Below are 19,006 nucleotides of genomic sequence, written 5' to 3' on the forward strand. Positions count from 1 at the left end.
ACACCACTACCTAGGTTCTTCTCCTTCTTTTTCTCCCAAGCATACAAAGGAGCTCTTACAGAGATGAGTGCAGCCCAGGGCTGTGCGGTCTGCAGCCGTGAGGAGCTGTCATGCCTGTCTAGCCCTTAGAATGCCCCATTGTCTGTGGTTTGCCACCCAAGTTTACGTACACTGAACCTGAGCTGGGAACCCTGGGATCATTTCGCTATTTTGTTTTTACCATGGTTTTCTCCTGCACGCTGTTCTTTATGGTCCATTATGTAACTGTCCACAACACGGCTCGCCATTGGGTCTCACTGTGCAAGACAGATCTGTATGGTGCTGTAGTTGGTCCAGCCCCTACTGCCCCCCACATGCTCAGGCTTCCTGGTCCCACCTCCCTATCCATAACCCTGAACTGTTACAGCTGGAGGTCAGCCTTCCCCGAGGCTCTCTCCTTCTTCTTTAGATATACTGGGATCTGATTAGGGCTTCATTGAGACCCTGCTTCCTCCTTCCATTTTGGAAGCTGTCACTAGGAAAGGAGACGGTCTGACACCCCCCCCCCCCAGCTAGATAATTCAAGCTGCACCTGCGCTATGTCTGGTGGGCTGATGATTCCAAAGAAGTCCAGAGTCAGAAGGGGCCCTGGGGCCAGGGCTGAAACACTCAAGATAGACAGACGCCTTCCTTAAGAGGCAAACTCCACATATCAAATAGTGGTACTAGCAGGGCACAATACAAGAGAAGGTTCCAGAAGAGAATGCACTTGGAGCCTCCTCACAGCAAGCCAGGAATCAGACCCCAGGGAAGAGAATGTGACTCATGAGGCTCTCCTAGCAGTCAGGACAGGTGGGTACCCAGGAAGAGGACAAGACAGGCACTGGTGCAAAGGTCCATGGCCCAGAAGCTGACAGTGAGGGAGGGAGCTCTCCACAGTAGTCCAGCGTCTGCGCAGGTGATGGATGCAAAGGCAAGGAAAGCCATGGCCTGGGCCAAAAGGCATCTGCAGCGGGCTCTGACGCCCTCTGCTGGCCAAATCCGGTAACTGCAGGCAAGCCCGGAAGGAAGTAAAGACTGAAGTTGTGGCTGTGATACGTGAGGGTTTGGAGTTGGAACTCTGGAGGGGAGGAGCAACCTTCCAAGCCAGTAACTGTGAATAGCGCCACCCCTCTGAGCAGATCATGGGGACACAGGAAGAGCCAGTTTTCCAGGATAAGTTCTACAGGCACTGCAAAAGCAGTGGTGGACAGTACTGAGTGGCCCTGATGCGAACCAAAGCAGAGTTTCCAATCTCCAATAACTGGGACTCTGGGGCACTATCTCTCTCCCGCTCCTCTGGGTGTGTGTCTATAAAGGAAACCGTAGGTTGGTCTCAAATAGAGCAAACGTATCGTTCTTGTGGCATATTGCTGCCAGGAGTCTACAATATCAAGGGGTACCTTGCAGCTGGAACCTACAGACAACATGGGTAATGGGACTGCCTTCCCATTCTAAATGGGCTCCCAGCTTCCATGTTCAGAACCAGGGCTTTCTGTACCCCACCAGCCATAGAAAGAGCAGAGAGTCCCTGTGCATAACATCGGGTCTGCTGGCTCCAGACAGCCAGGCACAGACTGACCTCCAGTACCCAGCAGCAAGCTCTGGACAGAACCTGTTTTGAGTGGATCTCCATGCACAGTTCACTCAGGAGTTTTCCCACTGCTCTTACGAACAAGGGTAGCATCAAGTTGCCCACTAATAGATTTATTACTCATAGTCTTATACACCCCAATCAGAAGGAGAGGGAAAAAGCCTTCCTTCCCATGATACAAGAGACAAATGAGTGTAATTACCTCCTCACCTCTCAGAACACCTAGTGACCACGCCCTAAGTCAAACATCCTGTTTTCTGGTCTTTGAGTAGCAAGACACCCAGTAGCCACACCTTTGGCCAAGCGTCCTATTATTTATCCTTGAGAAGCAAGAATAGGTTTGAACTCTGACCTTTAGTCAAGATGGAGCAGATTCAAAACCGTGGGCTCCCACAGATTATAATCTGGAAGTTTTTGTGTATTTCCCCCCACATAAAGCCAGAACAACGTCCCAGCTTTTGGCCTTGCTTTGACCCCTCATTCGACGGGTGGCTTGACTCACTCTGTGACAGCATCACACAAATTAGGCCGCTTCCTGGCAAACCATCTTCCCTAGCCCTGATGTTCTAGCATGGTGCAGACCCACATTTAGCCACAGAAAAAGCCTTCGTAGCCACACCCGCTGCACGGTCCCAGTGGCAAGTCTGCACTGATGACTAATTTGACTAAGACGTGTGAGAGTCCTGTGATAACAGACCCAGCACCCACCCGCCAGCAGCCCTGGCGTGGAGGCACTGTCTCGCTATGGGGTCAGTGAGGCCATCTCTATCTCTGCAGACAGAACAGTGGTGTGGCCACACAGATTCTCCAGTGGGGCATGGGAAGGCTGTAGAGGTGGAGACTTGGCATGGGTGAGGCAAAGCAGCTAGGGTACAGCCGGGACAAGTGCTGGGAGAAGATCTGGAAAGGGTCAGGGGCTGAGCCTTGAGGGGCTATAGACTTCTTAGGGATGCTGCTCAGGGGCCTCTGAGATCCTCGTTATTAGGCTGAAAACACCACCTTTAGGGTTCCCTGTTTCCTAAGAAAAATCCTGACATTTTTTGATCAAGTCTCACACACACACACACACACACACACACACACACACACACACACCTTCTTCCCAAGAAGAGCAGGGCCTTTGTGAAAAGACGTTGGCTATTCTGTCTCTAGGCGATGGGGCTAAGGCCGCCCTGTGTGGGCCAGGGGCAGAAGGCCTATGGAGAGAAAGAGGCCCAGGTGTCCCACTGGTCTCCCATCTCCCTGGGAGCCACACGAAGCTAAAACACCTGAAGCTTTAAGTGTTAATGACCAGGAAGCAGGCGGCCCCCAAGTGGGATAGCATGGTTAGTGTTGCCTGTGTCTAGTGGCAACTCTTTCAAGAGAAAGGACTTAAGCAAGGTCTGGAGGGTACCCCAGGGGCCGGGGAGGGGGAAAAAAACCCATGAGAGGAGAACAAAGGCCAGAGTCAGAGATAGATGGGACCCCCAGCCTAGAATAAGTCTGTGGAACTGAGTCTTGCCTGGACTAGTGGCTAGAGAAACTGAGTCTAGCCTGGACTAGTGACTAGAGGAACTGAGTCTAGCCTAGACTAGTGACTAGAGGAACCGAGTCTAGCCTGGACTAGTGGCTAGAGGAACCGAGTCTAGCCTGGACTAGTGACTAGAGGAACCGAGTCTAGCCTGGACTAGTGACTAGAGGAACCGAGTCTAGCCTGGACTAGTGGCTAGAGGAACCGAGTCTAGCCTGAACTAGTGACTAGAGGAGCTGAGTTTTTCTAGATGTACCTTCTGACTGCAGAGACCATGTGGACTCTGGTAGGTTCCCTAAACTGCAAAGCCTCAGAGATTTTGATGGGTTCAGAGATGGGACAAGGCCAAGTCAGCCCACCTGCTGCACCTCATACCAGGGTTCAGCGGGAGATCAGTTAGCCCTATTCTGATCAAATTCCCACCTAGTCCCACGTAGCTCCTTCCCAAGGTACCAGCTGGACATGGCTTCAAATGAGCTGCTGTGAGAGAGGAGTGCCTGCCATCTAGTGGTCTTCTTCTTTGTTTTTGGTTGCTGTGATAAAACACTAAACTCAAGACCGCGAGGGGTGCACCCATACACTGAGACAAGGGGGAGGCTCTGTCGGGAACTCACCAAGGCCAACTGGCCTGGGTCTGAAAAAGCCTGGGTTAAAACCGGTCTCGCTGAACATAGTGGACAATGAGGACTACTGAGACCTCAAGAACAATGGCAATGGGTTTTTGATCCTACTGTACCTATTGGTTTCGTGGGAGCCTAGGCAGTTTCGTGGATGCTCACCTTACTAGAGGTGGGTGGCCCTTGGACTTCCCACAGGGCAGGGAACCCTGACTGCTCTTTGGGCTGACGAGGGAGGGGGACTTGATTGGGGGAGGGGAGGGGGAGGGAAAGGGGAGGCGGCAGTGGGGAAAAAAAATAAAAGACCCAGAAGCTAAAAAAAAAAAAGAAAAAAGAAAAAAAAAAGAACTATTAAAAACACTAAACAAAGCTGGCTTGCGATGGCACACACCTTTAATCCCAGCGTTTGGGAGGCAGAGGTAGGGGGGTTCTCTGAGTTTGAGGCCAGCCTGGTCTACAGAGCAAGTTCCAGGACAATCAGAGATATACAAAGAAATCCTGTCTGGAGGGGGTGGGGAACACTCACCAAAAACAGTTCAGAGGAGGAAAGGGTTTATTTGGCTTATAGGTTACAGTCTATCATCAAGAGAAACTAAAGCATCACCTGGGGGTGAGAAATGAAGCAGAGACCACAGAAGAAGAGCTGCTTACTGACTTGCTCAGTCTGAGTGACAACCACCCTTCTTACGCATTCCAGGCCCACCTGCCTAGACACAACATTGTGCCCAGTGCTCTGAGCCCTCCTCAATTAGCAATTTAAAAAAAATGCCTCTGACCAGGTGCAACAGACCTTTAATTCCAGCACTCAGAAGTTGAAGTCGGCAGAGTTTTGCGAGTTCAAGGCTAGGCAGACCTGCGTGGTTAGTTTCAGGCCAGCCACCAGCACCACACCGAGAAATCCTGTCTCAAAACAAACAAGCCTCAAAGACGTGGCCACAGGCCAATCTGATCAAAGCAGATCTTCAATTGAGATTTCCTCTTCCTGTTGACTCCAGGTTTGTGTTAGATTGACGGCTGATTGCTAACTATGGCAGGTGGTTTCCGAAAGGTGCTCTTAGGGAATTCCACTGCAGAGGCATTTCCTGCTAGGACTGCGGCCTTCTTCCACCTCCTCCCAACAGCTCCTGAGAGCCTGCCCGAGTGTACAAAGCTGAAAGCCAGCTGCCCCATCCTATCCCACCCCAGCTGGGCTACCCTGCATCGTCCAGTCATCCTTCAGAGGCTGTTGCCCTCCCTCTGTGCATCCATCCGCTCTCTATAGACCATCCTCTCTCTAGTCATCCCACCCTCCTTCTACGTCTAGCTACACTTCCTAGCAACCCAGCCCTTCCGCGTCCCCCACACACCTGTCCATCCATTGTCTGCCTTACTTCTGTGCTCTTCCAACTGTGCACAGACCTCGCCTGCACAACAGAACTGTCCGGCAGTGTCTGCTTGCAGGACTTCCCCACTGTGTAGAACTGGCCTACGGTGAAGTGAGTAGCGCTCACACATGCTCAGTGACCTGAAGCAGATGCAGGCAAAGAACTTGACCCTCCACCTAGGTAGCCGTCAGAGCCCAGTCTACGAAGACTTAAGTTTACAGGAGGCTATGCCCACCATGGCAAACCATGAGTGTATTCAAGGAGGAGGCAACCAAGAGAAGGAAGGGGGTGGTATCCATGGGGTATAATAAATGACCTTCAGCCATCAGTCCACAGGGGATTGCTGCCTGAGTCTGAGGGGCCTCTGGGGACATCCCCATTAGAGTGTGTCCTCCTGGAGGCAGGGTGGCAAGCTGTGCTTCCAGTGGTCTGCTGTGGCGGCTGTTCACTTCAGGCACACGGTGAGCCCTTCTTAATCACCCGTCACTATGATTTATCTACTCGCTCCTTTGTACTCGTTCTGCTTCGGGTTTGACAACTTTCACAGCCGAGTCCCGAAAGTGATCTCATGTCTGGCCCTAGGCATCTCTGTGGGCAGATGTCTCCACCACACACTGACTCTGCCTGGTTGGGTCCTGGGAGGAATAAGACCCCTCCAGGATGGAGTGCAGCTCTGTGGTAGAACACGTGATAGCAGGCACGCTACTGTCAGAGCACCACAAAGAAAAAGGCAAGCAAAAGAAACCCACTGCAGGGGGCAGCCTTTGGAATCAGACATGCTTGGCTCACAATGTTTTATATTCACCTCCCATGGGGACAGATACACAAATCCAGCTTGTTAGGAATCTGGGGGGACCAGGGAGTCTTCTGGGTCCTTCAGATGAATCTGAATAGTCTAATTAATCATTTACACGCCCAGATAATTCTAGAATCAATTTTTCAACTTTTTTTTTTTTTTGGTTTTTGGTTTTTCTAGACAGGGTTTCTCTGTGTAGCCCTGGCTTGTAGGCCTGGAACTTGCTCTGTAGACCAGGCTAGCCTCAAACTCACAGATATCCGCCTGCCTCTGCCTCTTGAGTACTAGGATTAAAGGCATTTTTTCCATTTTTTTTTTTCAACTTTTCACTTTTACAAGAAGAAAATCTTCTGGGGGCTGTGACTGGGACGCATTTATGCCATTTAATGGCATCTCTATTTTACTTCTCAGCAGCCTCTGTCTTCACTCAAATATAAAAATGTGTGTCGGTGTGAACCCTGCACCGTCGCAAATGTACGCTCATCCTGTAGATACTGCGGGCTTTCTCATGCAGACCATCTCATCATCTACAAACAGAGACATCGCTCTTCAGCCTCATCTGGTGCTAGATGTTCCCAGGTGACTTTTAAAGACGAGAAAGGTGCCTTCTTCTGCTGACTGGCTGAGTGTGGGAATGAATACATGCTATTTCCACTGGATGCTTTCCCTGAATCCAGCGACTGAACGCACCTTGTTGTCCACCTGCTGATAAGTCGAACTACTTTGCTACTGTGTATGAACAATAACCCAGCCCAGAGTTTTGAGATCAGTCTTACTTCCATAAAGTGCTAAATTACAAAGCTCTACAGGTGCAAATAGCTGACCTCTTCAATGTCTGTGTCTGGTTTTGACATTAGGTCCCACTGGCCTCAAATCTGAGGGAAATTTTCCTGCCCATCCCCCCTACTTTGCCATCTGAATAATCTGTATAATACTCTACAAGCAAACTCATTGAGTGTACAGATGCTAAAGCCCATTTTATTTTTTATTATTAGACAGAGCACAATTAAGTTTGTTTTATTTTGTTTTAGTTGGTTGGTTGGTTGGTTGGTTGGTTGGTTGGTTGGTTGATTAATTGGTTGGTTGGTTGGTTGGTTAATTGGTTGATTGGTAGGTTGGTTGATTAACTGGTTGGTTGGTTGGTTGAAAGAGTTGTATTTTGGCTTCTTGAGGCAAAGTCTTGCTATATCGTCCAGGCTAACCTTGAACTTTCAGAGATCTTCCTCTCTGCCTCCCAGAGGAGACTGTGCCATCAAGCCCAACAAGACTTTCTTTTCTTTGTGAAATAAATTTTGATAATAATTTCTCCCTCCCCACTTCTCCCAGATTCTCTTCCTACCTCCCTACACACCAAACTTTGTGTTCTCTCGCTCTCTCTTTCTCAGAAAAAAAGACACAAAATGAAAATCAAAACAAACAATGAAAAAAACCAATATGACTGGAAAAATGCCAAACAAAACAAAAAGTTCACAAAAAAAAGAGTTTTGTGTGGATCAACAATTTATTTTGGGGCAAGGGACCTACCTGGAGTGTAGTTGATAAACCCAGTGACACTCTGTTGGAGAGAATTGATTTTCCATTTGCCTTCAGGTATCAACTCCAACAAGCTTTTCTAATGTTTTTTGTTTTAGGTTTTTCCCAAGGAATATATCCATTTCCTCAAAGTTACTGAATCTGTTGGCATACAGTTATTCACTATATACCCCTTTGGTTCTTGCAGTGCATCTGCAGGGTGCATAACAATAACTATTCCTTAAGATTGAGAATTAATCTTCTCAAACAATCTTTGTAATTAGTTTATCATTATTGTGTGTTCATAGTGTGTGTGAGGGATATACAAGCTGTGGTATGTGTGCGGAGGTCAGAGGAATTGGTTCTTTCCGTCCACCTTTATTCGGGTTCTAGAGATCAACTTGTGCTTGCAAGGCAAGGTCCTTTGGCAAACTGTGCCGTCCTGCCAGCCCGTCTCTCTTTACTCAGTCTGAGCGTTTGTAGCTTCATTGATTTTTGCTGTGGAGGAGCAAGTTTCCAACTTTTTCTCTGATCTTTATCATCTTCATCACGTGACTACCTTGGGCCTGACTTAAGCTTTTGTTTTTCTACCTTGTTGGTTTAGATCACTAAGTTTTAGACCTTTCTCTTCTTCCTAATGGAAGATTGGAAACTAGAAATTTTCTGTTCAGCCCTGCTGTATCTGCTGCCAAGAAATTTCGGTATGTTGTATTTTCTTTGGTATTATTTAATTTCTGATTTCTTCCCTGCCCCATGAATGATTTATAAGTGTATTGTTAAGTCCACAGTGTCTGTGGTATCTTGGTTATAATATTGTTATAAATGTCTCTTCTAATTTTTATGTGGTCCTAGAATATGCTCCGCATGATCTCAAATCTTCTGAATGTTTGAGTCTTTCGTGGCATGTACCCATTGAAGGGCCCAAACACACTGAAGAATGTTATTGTTGCTACACGCAATGAAGGAGTGCTTATAGGGTACCAATGTTGTCATGGTGAAGAAGCCACACACAGGGAAGAGGGATGTGTAGATACCACAGTTGCCATGGTGAAAAGGCCACATACACAGTGAAGGAGGGTATATGAATGCCATTATTAACATGATGAACAGACCACATACAATGGAACAGGATGCCACTGTTGTCATGGTGATCATCAGTACATGCACAGTGGAAAAATGGATGCTTCCTGCAGGTGCCAGTTTTCATGGTGAACATGCCGCAGGCTCTGGAGGAGGATGCAGGGATTCCATGGTTGACAGGACACACACAGCAGAGGAGAATGTGGAGATGCCATGTTTGACATGGTGAAACACACACACACTGGGAGGAGATGTGTGAGTGCTTGGATTGCCACGGTGCAGGGGCTACATGCACTGAACAAAGATGTGAGTGCTGCTCGCCTCTGCATGAACAAGTCACACACACGTTCTGGAGAATAATGTGCAAATGTCACTGATGTCATGGTGAACAAGCTACCATCACCGGCGCTGGGTGACACTGGTGGCACTGTAGGGTGAGATGTGTTACAAGGAGCCTTGGGGTCAACTTCCTCAAATGATGTGCTAATGGCCTCTGTTTCCTCGTTGATTTTTGGCTAGTTGTTCTATCTCATGCTGAGAGAGGGGACTTGAATACCACCTATAATTTGGGAACTTCTACTTCTCCCCTCAGCCCGACAACATTCCTTCTGGTGTCTTGAACCCTCAGTTGCCTCAGCTGTGCTGCCTCCCTGGCAAATGCAAATGTCACGTCTTACCGTAGCCTGTGTTACTTCCATCTTGCCTGAGCCTGATTTCCCTCCCGCTGCTGGCCTGGCTTCCTTGGCTTACAGCAGTGGTTCTCAACCTTCCTAACGCCATGACCCTTTACCACAGTTCCCCACATAGCAAAAAATTATTTTTTTTGCTCAAAGCTGTAATTCTGCTACTAACGTAAATATCTGATATGCAACCCCTGAGGAAGGTTCATTCAACCCCAAATGCATCCCAACCCGCAGATTGAGAACCCATGACTTACAGAGGCTGAGACTCCTCCTATAGGTCCACTTCCAGCCCCACCCCATCTCCTCTACTCTATACTATCCCCAGCTGGGTCTTTCTTTTTTCTCTATTCTGACAATCTCTGCCTTGAAGTGGAATATTTAGACTGTTAAAACATAACTGGCTTTTCTCTTGGTTAGATTGTCTCCATTTTATTCTCTTTTTCTGCCTCTTTTGGGATGTTGTTTTGGTGTGGCTTCTGTTCTTCCATTCCTCCTTTTATTCCTGCTCTTGTGTTGTTATAATATTTTTATTTCAAATTAATATATTAGTTAGCTTTTCTCTCTTAGCATCTTGCAGCCTCCTCAGAGATCAAAATGCCCAATCTACTCACAATCCAAGTAAATAAAGTTGTACCACATCACATAAAACATCGAGAGATATCCGGTAACTCAAGAACCTCCTCCATCTCATCTCTTATGTCGCAAATGCCACATGCATTACTCCCCAGTGTTATTCATGAACTCACGACGTGCCAGACTTCTCTGTTTTAACACTCATCTGTATTTTGAAGAAGTTAGCGAGAAAGCAAATCTATTCTAGCTACTCTCATCTCAGCCTTCCTTGTATTCTTCCTTCCTGATGACCAGCTTCCTTCAGCGCAGCATCCCGCTACCCTGAGGACCATCATGTGACCCTCCTTCAAGTGTAATTCACCCAAGCACAAACTGTTTTTATTCCTTTCCGAGAGAGCATCTCCACTAAACCTGTTCTGTTTTGTCTGTTTTCAGACACGGTATCTCCATGTAGCACCAGCCTACTTGGGACCTACCTGCTAGGCCACCCAGGCTGTCCTCAAACTTGTGCCACACTGTCTGCTCAGGGTGTCTGTCATAGCTGCCACTTTCTCATGGGAATCCTCTCGGAGCTGTCCCCTGAGGTGGCCTCACCATGGCTCAGCATAGTGGGAAGTGCTCAGTCATGCCTGGTATGTCAGATTCGGTGTGTGCACAGGCCAGGCCTAGGACACACATGCTCAGTGGGGCTGGACTCAGATAGGAGGTATCCAGGGGGCTGAGCACTGAATCACCCTCAGTGAAGCTATCATCCGAGGCCCATGGAGGGGAGGTCAATCCATAATCAGCTGTCTCTCCGGGGATGGCTCAAAGGTGAGCAACTCTCCCAACTGCCACAGAGGGCTAGGTGAGCTAGGCTCCTCACCCTAAAACTACGTCTAACAATACACTGGCCCACTGATTGCTGGGCACTGCTGACAGGGAGGGGAGGGGTCTGAGCAGGGCTCTGGCTAAAGACAGATCCAAAGGGAATCTAGCTGGGCCACGACTCAGGATACCACTTTAGGATAGTGATGCCACACTCAACACCCTCCTTCCCCTGCGGATATACTGTATGTACCTCTTCATATCTATCCTGCTCCCAGCCCAGGCTCCACAAGGTCCCACTGAGTCTGCAGATTCACGGTGAGCCCCTGCCAGCCAGAACCAAGTGGGAGGAGAGCAGGCTCCCCTGCAGGACATGTGTTTGTCTATACCAAAGGGTGGCAAGGCCCTGGAATCCAGCCGCCTCCCTTTTGCATCAGGGAGGGGGGAGGAGAATGTCCTCATTTCTCTAGGAGACTTTGGGGCATTCCTGGAAAGTCAGCCTTCTGATCTCTGGCAGGTTCTACCTCATCAGCGGAGGGGTCCCTTTCATCATCTGTGGGGTCACAGCTGCCACAAACATCAGAAATTATGGGACCGAGGATGAGGACGTGGCATAGTGAGTACTTCCGACTTGTGAGCCCTTGAAAAGTTGGGGGCGCTGCCCAGCTCCTCCTGGGGTCATCCCAGAAACTTGAGGAATTTGTCGACTTAGCATCCAGGCCCGGGGAGGGCAGGGAAGGTGCCCCACAGACACCTGTCATAATCAACCTTTGTTAGTGACTCTCCTCCAAGGCACCTGTAAAAAGGCAAGCCCTTGAGAGGAACAGAAAGCCTGGGGCCCCAGAAGATCACTCAGGATCATGTCTCCCCAGACTCTGTGGAAGCAGAGCCCCCTTGTCCCAGTACTCTTCTCCCAACACACTCAGCGGCCCACTGACTCTATTTCCTTAGACACCAAAGGCCTGCCTTTTCTATAGCCCGGGACCAGATAATAGAAGGTCAGCCAAGCATGACACACCCCTGGAGAAAAGACAAACCCACTCCCAACCCCACAGGTGCCCAAAGCCCTAGTGGCACCTTCATCCTTCTCAGTACCTCAGGACCTCGGGACCCCAGGATGTCTGACCCTCACTCAAACCACGCTTGCCTCATGTGCTGCCCATCAGAACCTGCCTCTGCCCACTCCCTTCTTACCCAGGACAGTTTCCTGACCCTCAGCGGTCCTCCTTGCCCCATCCACCCCAGGCCTGCCCCGTCCCATCCCCACCCACCTCCTGAGGACTAGCACACAGAGTTAACCAAGCAGCTGGCTCCGAACACTCATCTAGACTGCAGCTCTGTCCCCATCAACCCAAACCTCAGGACTGACCAGTCTCCGGTGTCATCTGTTTCCTTACCACAAGTAAAATACTCCCTTGTAGGAAACCCCATTTAGTCCTGATGAGTGGGGGGACATGTGGTGGGGAGGCAAGCACTCGAGCTACATGCCACACTTACCTGCTTCTCCCTGCAGCTGCTGGATGGCCTGGGAGCCCAGCTTAGGTGCGTTCTATGGACCTGCTGCCTTCATCGCCCTGGTCACCTGTGTGTACTTCCTCTGCACCTATGTGCAACTACGGCGTCACCCAGAGCGCAGGTATGAGCTCAGAGAGCGCACCGAGGAGCAGCAGCGGCTGGCAGTGCCAGAGAGCGGCCGTCGCCATGGGATGCGTCCTGGTACGCCACCCGCCTGCGATGCCCTGGCTGCCTCACAGCTGCAGAACGAGCATTCCTTCAAAGCCCAGCTGCGTGCTGCCGCCTTCACGCTGTTCCTGTTCACAGCCACGTGGACCTTTGGGGCCCTGGCCGTGTCTCAGGGCCACTTCCTGGACATGATCTTCAGCTGTCTGTACGGCGCCTTCTGTGTGACCCTGGGACTCTTTGTCCTTATCCATCACTGCGCCAAGCGGGAGGATGTGTGGCAGTGCTGGTGGTCATGTTGCCCGTCTCGGGGAGATACCTCCACCACCAAGCCCAATGCCCACCCTGCACTCGATGCCAACGGGGATGCCCTGGGGCATACAGCCTGCCTGCAGGACTCACCGTGCCCTGGAAAACTCAGAGGCTTTGGCCATCCACCAGCCGGCCACTGCAAGATGACAAATCTGCAGGCTGCCCAGGGCCATGTCAGCTGTCTGTCACCTGCCACCCCTTGCTGCGCCAAGATGCACTGTGAACAGCTGATGGAGGAGGAGGCCCACATGCACATGGCCGGGGAGGACACCTTCCCGCACGACCCCCACCTGCACGACCCTCACCTGCACAGGTGCCTCAAGGGCAGAACTAAGCCCCACTACTTCAGCAGGCACCAGGCAGCTGCAGCTGAGAGGGAGTATGCCTACCACATCCCCTCCAGCCTGGATGGCAGCCCCCACAGTTCACGCACAGACAGCCCTCCCAGCTCTCTTGAGGGCCCAGTGGGGATGCATACACTGGCCTGCTGTGCCCAGGCCGATCCTTTCCCCATGGTCAGTCAGCCTGAGGGTGGAGATACGAGTCCTGGGCTCTATGGCTGTCCCCCACGGCTCTCCCCAGGCCCTGCCCACTTGGAGATGCTACGAAGGACACAGTCCCTGCCTTTTGGGGGCCCCAGCCAGAATGGCCTGCTCCAGGGTGATGTCCGAGAAGGCCTGCCATTTGGTACTGATGGGACAGGGAACATCCGAACAGGACCCTGGAAAAATGAAACTACAGTGTAACCAGGTTGGGAACACAAGTCCCTCACCATTGCCACCATGTGTCCCTGGAGGAGCTTCAAAGCAGAGAGTGGCACTCTGCTAGGTGAGGTTAGTGGGCTGGGAGGGTCATCAAATGACCAAGCGGTTCAGGAGTGGTTCACACCCCTCAGCCATGATCTGTTTTATTGTGACAGAACCCATCTGGAGAACACTGGGCCACAGCCACCTCCGCTGGCTCCAAGGTGGGAGGTGGCTCTCCATCAGCTTATCACCTGCTCTCTGTTCACAGCACCTTCCCTTCCTGCTGGGAGACCTCCGCAGAGACTCCACCTGATGTTCCCACCTTTGGTACATGTGTGTTAGGTTTTACTCTAGGGACCACAGCAGTGGTTCTCCAGAGCACACTCACACTGGGCAGTTTCCTGTCCCCTGCCATCCTAGTGTTACCTCACATCTGCATCTTCACCGGAACCACCTAACATTTCTGCCTGCCCACACCTGCACCCATATGGGACGTGGCCCTGGACTGATAGCCTGAGGGCATTCTGGGTGCTAAGAACGGGCCTGCTGTGGAGCTATGGGGGGAGGAAACAGCCAATGGCTGTGGCCTTCAGAGAGCTGGCCTCGGTCTCTCTGAGCCTATGCTTTTAAAAGATGCCCACTTTTTAATGGAGACCTAGCTTTGAAAGTCAGCAACCATCAGACTGGATTCTCTTCTAATGAGAACAAGTAGTAATCAAGTTGTCTGTCCCACAAGGAGGGGTCGACCGGGCTGTGATGGTCATCACAGACGAAAGCTGCCTTTCCGTTTTTGTCATTTTCATGAACATTTTGGGTACAAAGCCCCACCTTAAAGAATAGACATCAACAATGATCCTTTTGTAAAATCAGATGTCTCGTCCTAGGGGAGGCCTTTACAGAGGTGAGAGCTCATATGTCCAGAGATACCAACCTATGAGACTGTCCACCTTTCCTTTCTATCTTTCTCTTCCCAATTTGTGATCCATATGATACACATACACACACACATACACACATGCATACACACAGCACATATGCACACACATATGTACACTACATGTGTGTAAACACACACGCTTATACACATTTACAGTTACACAATGCACACCACAGACATGTGCATCCACACACCTGCTCATCACATACATGCACGTGCACATGCCGGCATACCACCACACACATGCATACATACTCAATGCCCACATATAGACATACTGGTGTTCATATGCACCCACAAATAATTAGTGCGCTTCATAGCCCTGAGCCCTGGGTTCCTTTACAGATGTAAATGAGTCTCTGTGATTTGTATCACAGAGCATAGCCTTGCTGACAACCTCCTCAGAGAACAGGGCCCGGGTAAGTTCCTAGAGCATTGGAGGCAGCACATTCTGCACCTGTGGGCAGTGCCACCTAGAGGCAGACACTCAGTATCTGAGTAAGGAGACTGGCAGACAGATAGGACATTTACAAGCTCCTCTGTGCAAACATTCTGCACCCATCCTTCAGGTGGGGAGCCGGGGACCACCAGGCTGTTTCAGCTCCTTTCACTCCCGGGCTTCTTCACCTGCGCCTATAGCTGAAGCGTGCAGAACCCACCAGGCTGTGTGTGCACTGTAGATTCAGACCATCCAGAGGAAAATACAGCGTTTTACATTGTTTGTCCTTGGTCAGGCTGGTCAATAGCCTTCGTGTGTGTTTCTCAGTCTTAACAGGGATGAACAGCGCGGGGGAGGCTGGGATGCCATCCAGGCTGCTCCCCTGGGCTTGCCCCTCACATTTTTTTCTTCCATGTTCTGGGAGAACAGAGACACCTCTTCATTCAAGCAAAGAAATTCAGCATTAAATATTGAACCTTACTCTGCTTCAACATTGACATAGAGTCATGAGTCCACTTGGACCAACGCTGCAGCAGACTCCAGTTATGTCCTGCTGGGGGAGTGTAGTGATTTGTAGCGTTGCTGCTGCCTCTTGGAGCCCTCGACTCCTCAGCAACCTCACTTGTCTATGCCAGCCTCGCCGGCTTCCTCTGCCATGACCCTTCCCTCTTTCATAAGAATGCACATGGCCGACGTGTAGGTGGCTGTGCTGTGAGTGTGCACGTTAGTGTGTGGATGCACATCTGTGTGTGGAGTGTGTGGGTTGTGAGTGGGTGTTTGTCAGAGTCATGCCGCATGTCCATCTGTATCAAGTGTGCATGTGTGTATCTGCCCGTGCGCTCTTCACAAAGGTAGCATGAGACACCCCTCACCCCTCACCCTGGCCCCCTGCACTGCTAAGTATTTCAAAAGGTTAAAAGCTCGGCACTCAGAGATGTTAACACAACTTCAATCACCTCTGCGGTGATTCTAGCTACGGAGGCTCTGCATGCCTGGAGACCAGCAGTGCCGCTGTGTCTCCCAGGGGTGTACTCCACAGCCAGACAATCTCACATCTGCCTAGGCAGATCGAGGACACCTCTCAGATCTAGGAATGAGTCACCTCTGCGGGGGCTTTGGACACCTGAGAGGTCTCTTAAGCTACCAGAAAGAAGATGAGATGATATCCACCTTCCAGCTGCCTAAAACAAGCAGACGAGACTGAAACATGGGGAAACAAGGAAGACTCTGGACCCTGTCTTCAAAGGAAAGTCAGCTCAGAGGATACGATGTCAGGGATGTGGAGTCTGGGAGCAGCCTTGGATGGGGACCTATGGATGAATTCTTCTGCAGAGCAGGTAGTCCCAGGTAGTGCCTGGGAAAGATGTTCCTAACATTGGCTGCACTATAGGCAATCTTCCAAGTCCTATCCCCTGTCCCCTGACTCTCAGTGTTTCTGGGTAGGCTCTGAGATCCTCAGAGCCCTCTGCAAGGACCACAGCCCTCAGGGAAGCTCCCCGCCCCCAATTACACTTACTCCTCCATGGCATTGTTAGAATTTGCATTTGAGGTCAGCGGCGTGGGAAACACCTTCACTGTGTGATTTGCAATCCAACAAAATGTCACCTGTTATTATTACAACTGGGACCAAAGACCGAAGCCGATAAAGCTGTGTATTTGGAATCCTGTGAGCACAATGGAGCCCAGCTGTGCATCCACAGCACAGGGCATGCCCAGGAAGGTAGAAACAGAGGCGAGAGAGAGAGAGAAGAGACAGAGACAGGAGCAACACTAAACACATAGCTTAGGCAGAGGCTGGCCCCAGTGAAGCTTCTGCGATAGAAGACAAAAAAACCAAGTGAATGAGTGATCACCTGTGTGCTACAGTGAGCCAAGAGGATGGATAGAATAGGAAGGTCCTGAGATCCAGGCAACAGAGAGAAGTAAATCCCCGGGGCCACCACTAGTAAATGATGTTTTCCCAGTGGGTCAGTGAGGCTCCAGTGAGAGCCATTCTTCATCCCATGCCTCTTTGGCTTGGCTTCTGTCGTCCCAGATAGGGGGGTTAAACAGAGTTGGCACCCAGACAGCCAATTCCCACAACTCTGGGATTACTGTCCAGGCCTCCTGTGGCTGCCCACCACACTCTTTCCACTCAAAGGCCCAGAGGGGCACTGGACACCTCCATCCTGCGGCATCCCAGCAGATCATGTGGAACCATGGGCCCCTGGTTCACTACTCACCCACTACTGATATGGGTGCTTAAAGCAATGACATTAAGTTCCTTCTAAACCTGGCCTACATAATTTGATGCTGCATAAATATCAACACAGCTGTGACACCACATTCTTGTCCCCACAATTCAAACTCCAGTCATAACCAGTCACGGCCCCTTTGGTTTGGGGTGGGGAGCAGGGTCACTGCAGTCAGGCCTGTGAATAAGTCCCCATGGCTGCTCCAACAAGACAGTGATTTGTAAGGCAGCTGATTGAGAGAGCAAAGGCTTGGTTTGACATGCAGTTTGGAGGATCTGATTCGGAACCGAGAGACCATGGCTTTGGATCCTTGTGGGGGGAGTGGGGTGTAACCAGACAGCATCAACAGACATGTTGGGGAACACGTGGAAAAGCAAACCGTACAGATCACACAAAGAAGAAAGACCAGAACCCCACAATCCCTCTTAAAAGCCTGTCCAATGACTTAAGGGCTTCTCATCCCACAAGGACCCCCTCCTCAAGGTGCTAGCCGCCCCCCAAGAGCACCACCTGGGGAAACAAGCCTTTGACACGTGGGCTTTTAAGCATACCTATCCAGACCACAGCAAGGACACAGCAGCAGGACACCCGGAAGGCAGGCCCTTCCCTGATGGTAGATGTCCTTGTCCTGTCCTCAGACCAGATCCACCTGTGGGGGAGGGGAGACATGAGCTGACTCACCAGGGAAAGCGGGAGGAGTCCTCACGCCTGTGTCTCCATTTAGAGAGGACTCCTGGCCCTGTCCCAGGAACATAGCCCTGTGTACCAAGACTCCCAGAAAGAGAGGCAGTCTAGTGGGTTGTTGTGGGAAGGTGTTCAGAGAGGATGCCAGCAGGACAAGGGACGTGGCCTGAACATGGTAGGGTGAGTGTCACTATCAGAATTCACCTTTCTAGTACCCCGGGGTGGTGAGTGTTCCCCACTCGTGCACACGGGAAAGCCCCTAAGTGCTATTGGATAATGTATTGTGAGAAAGAGTGGGTGCAGTCAAGGCCCCGGTGGAGCTGAGCCTGCAGTCTCTGAACCGTCATCATCTTCATCACCATGGAGGTGTCTTGGGAGAGGACCTAGGACAGAGGTTATTGCAGGTAGGTGGCCCAGGATGGGAGACAGATGAGGGAGAGGGCTTCTAGACAAGGACATAATACCGTTACGGTTTGGGTGATTCAATTATGCAGGGCCAGTAACCTGCATCAGGTGGTCAGTGTCACTTAACCACAGCCTGGGAGGAAAGATGGTGGTCAGGTAAGACAATGATGGAAAGAAACAATTCAACTCTGAACACTCAGAGCGAGGGAAAGTGAGGCTCAAGAGCAGGTGCCAGAAGCAGCAGAATGTGCCCTCCACGCTAGCCACCAGGATTAGACGTGGAGAGGCTCAAACTTAACCAAGTCAACACTTCCTCCAGCAAGGTCGATAGAAATTGGGTTCTGTGGCAGGGGTGTCCTAGCGACCTGAGTCATTTGGTGGCACATGACCGCAGGTGCCCTCAGCAGTTCCCCTGTGCTGGGCGGAGACATAGGCTGCACAGACGAGACTAAGCAGAGAAACCCTCTTGAGGGCAGGTGAAGCCAGCAAAGACAGGTAGCCAAACTCACCCATCTTCTGCTCTCACTGCCCCCACTCGCACTCCACACCCCTCTGCCTAGGAGCATCAGCTCCATCCCCACTCACTGTTCCCCAGAGGGGATGGGAAACAAAAAGCTTCTGTATAGAGGAGAAGAAGGTGCAGGGGGTGGGGAGGAATGAGCAAAGGACCACACCTTTGCTCAGGCATTCAGAGTCAGTCTTCAAAACCTACCTGAGACACTGGGGGGGGGGGGTCACCACAGGACTATGGGTACGTCTTGGTCTAATGATCTCCGTGGAAGCAGAACCGAGACAATGAGTAATTTCTGAGACCCCAGCCTCAGGCGTGCTCAGAATGTCTGGTCTCATAATGACACCTAAGCCTCTAGGCTGCTGAATCCACCCCTCTCCACTGCTGCACCGGGTAACAGGCCATTCACCCCACATGTCCTCAGACACAGCATCTGCACGGCAGAGACATACACATACACACAGATACATGGAGAGAGAGAGAGGTGGAGGAGGGAGCAGTCAG

At 50.8% G+C, this 19,006-nt stretch overlaps 1 protein-coding gene across 1 annotated transcript in view; it reads left to right on the forward strand.

Moving 5' to 3' along the window:
• Adgra1 (adhesion G protein-coupled receptor A1) overlaps positions 1-14,950 on the forward strand; it is a 40,318-nt gene extending 25,368 nt beyond the window's left edge. The window contains exons 7-8 of the mRNA XM_050137318.1: positions 11,072-11,170; positions 12,068-14,950. Of these exons, the coding sequence (XP_049993275.1) occupies positions 11,072-11,170; positions 12,068-13,292 (1,324 nt within the window). The 3' untranslated portion in view covers positions 13,293-14,950. The remainder of the gene's footprint in view (positions 1-11,071; positions 11,171-12,067) is intronic.
• The last annotated feature ends 4,056 nt before the right edge of the window (positions 14,951-19,006 follow it).

The sequence above is a fragment of the Alexandromys fortis genome, unplaced genomic scaffold (genome assembly GCF_014885135.2).
Source record: "Alexandromys fortis isolate MF-2015 unplaced genomic scaffold, M_Fortis_MF-2015_v1.1 scaffold_3, whole genome shotgun sequence".
NCBI lineage: Eukaryota > Metazoa > Chordata > Mammalia > Rodentia > Cricetidae > Alexandromys > Alexandromys fortis.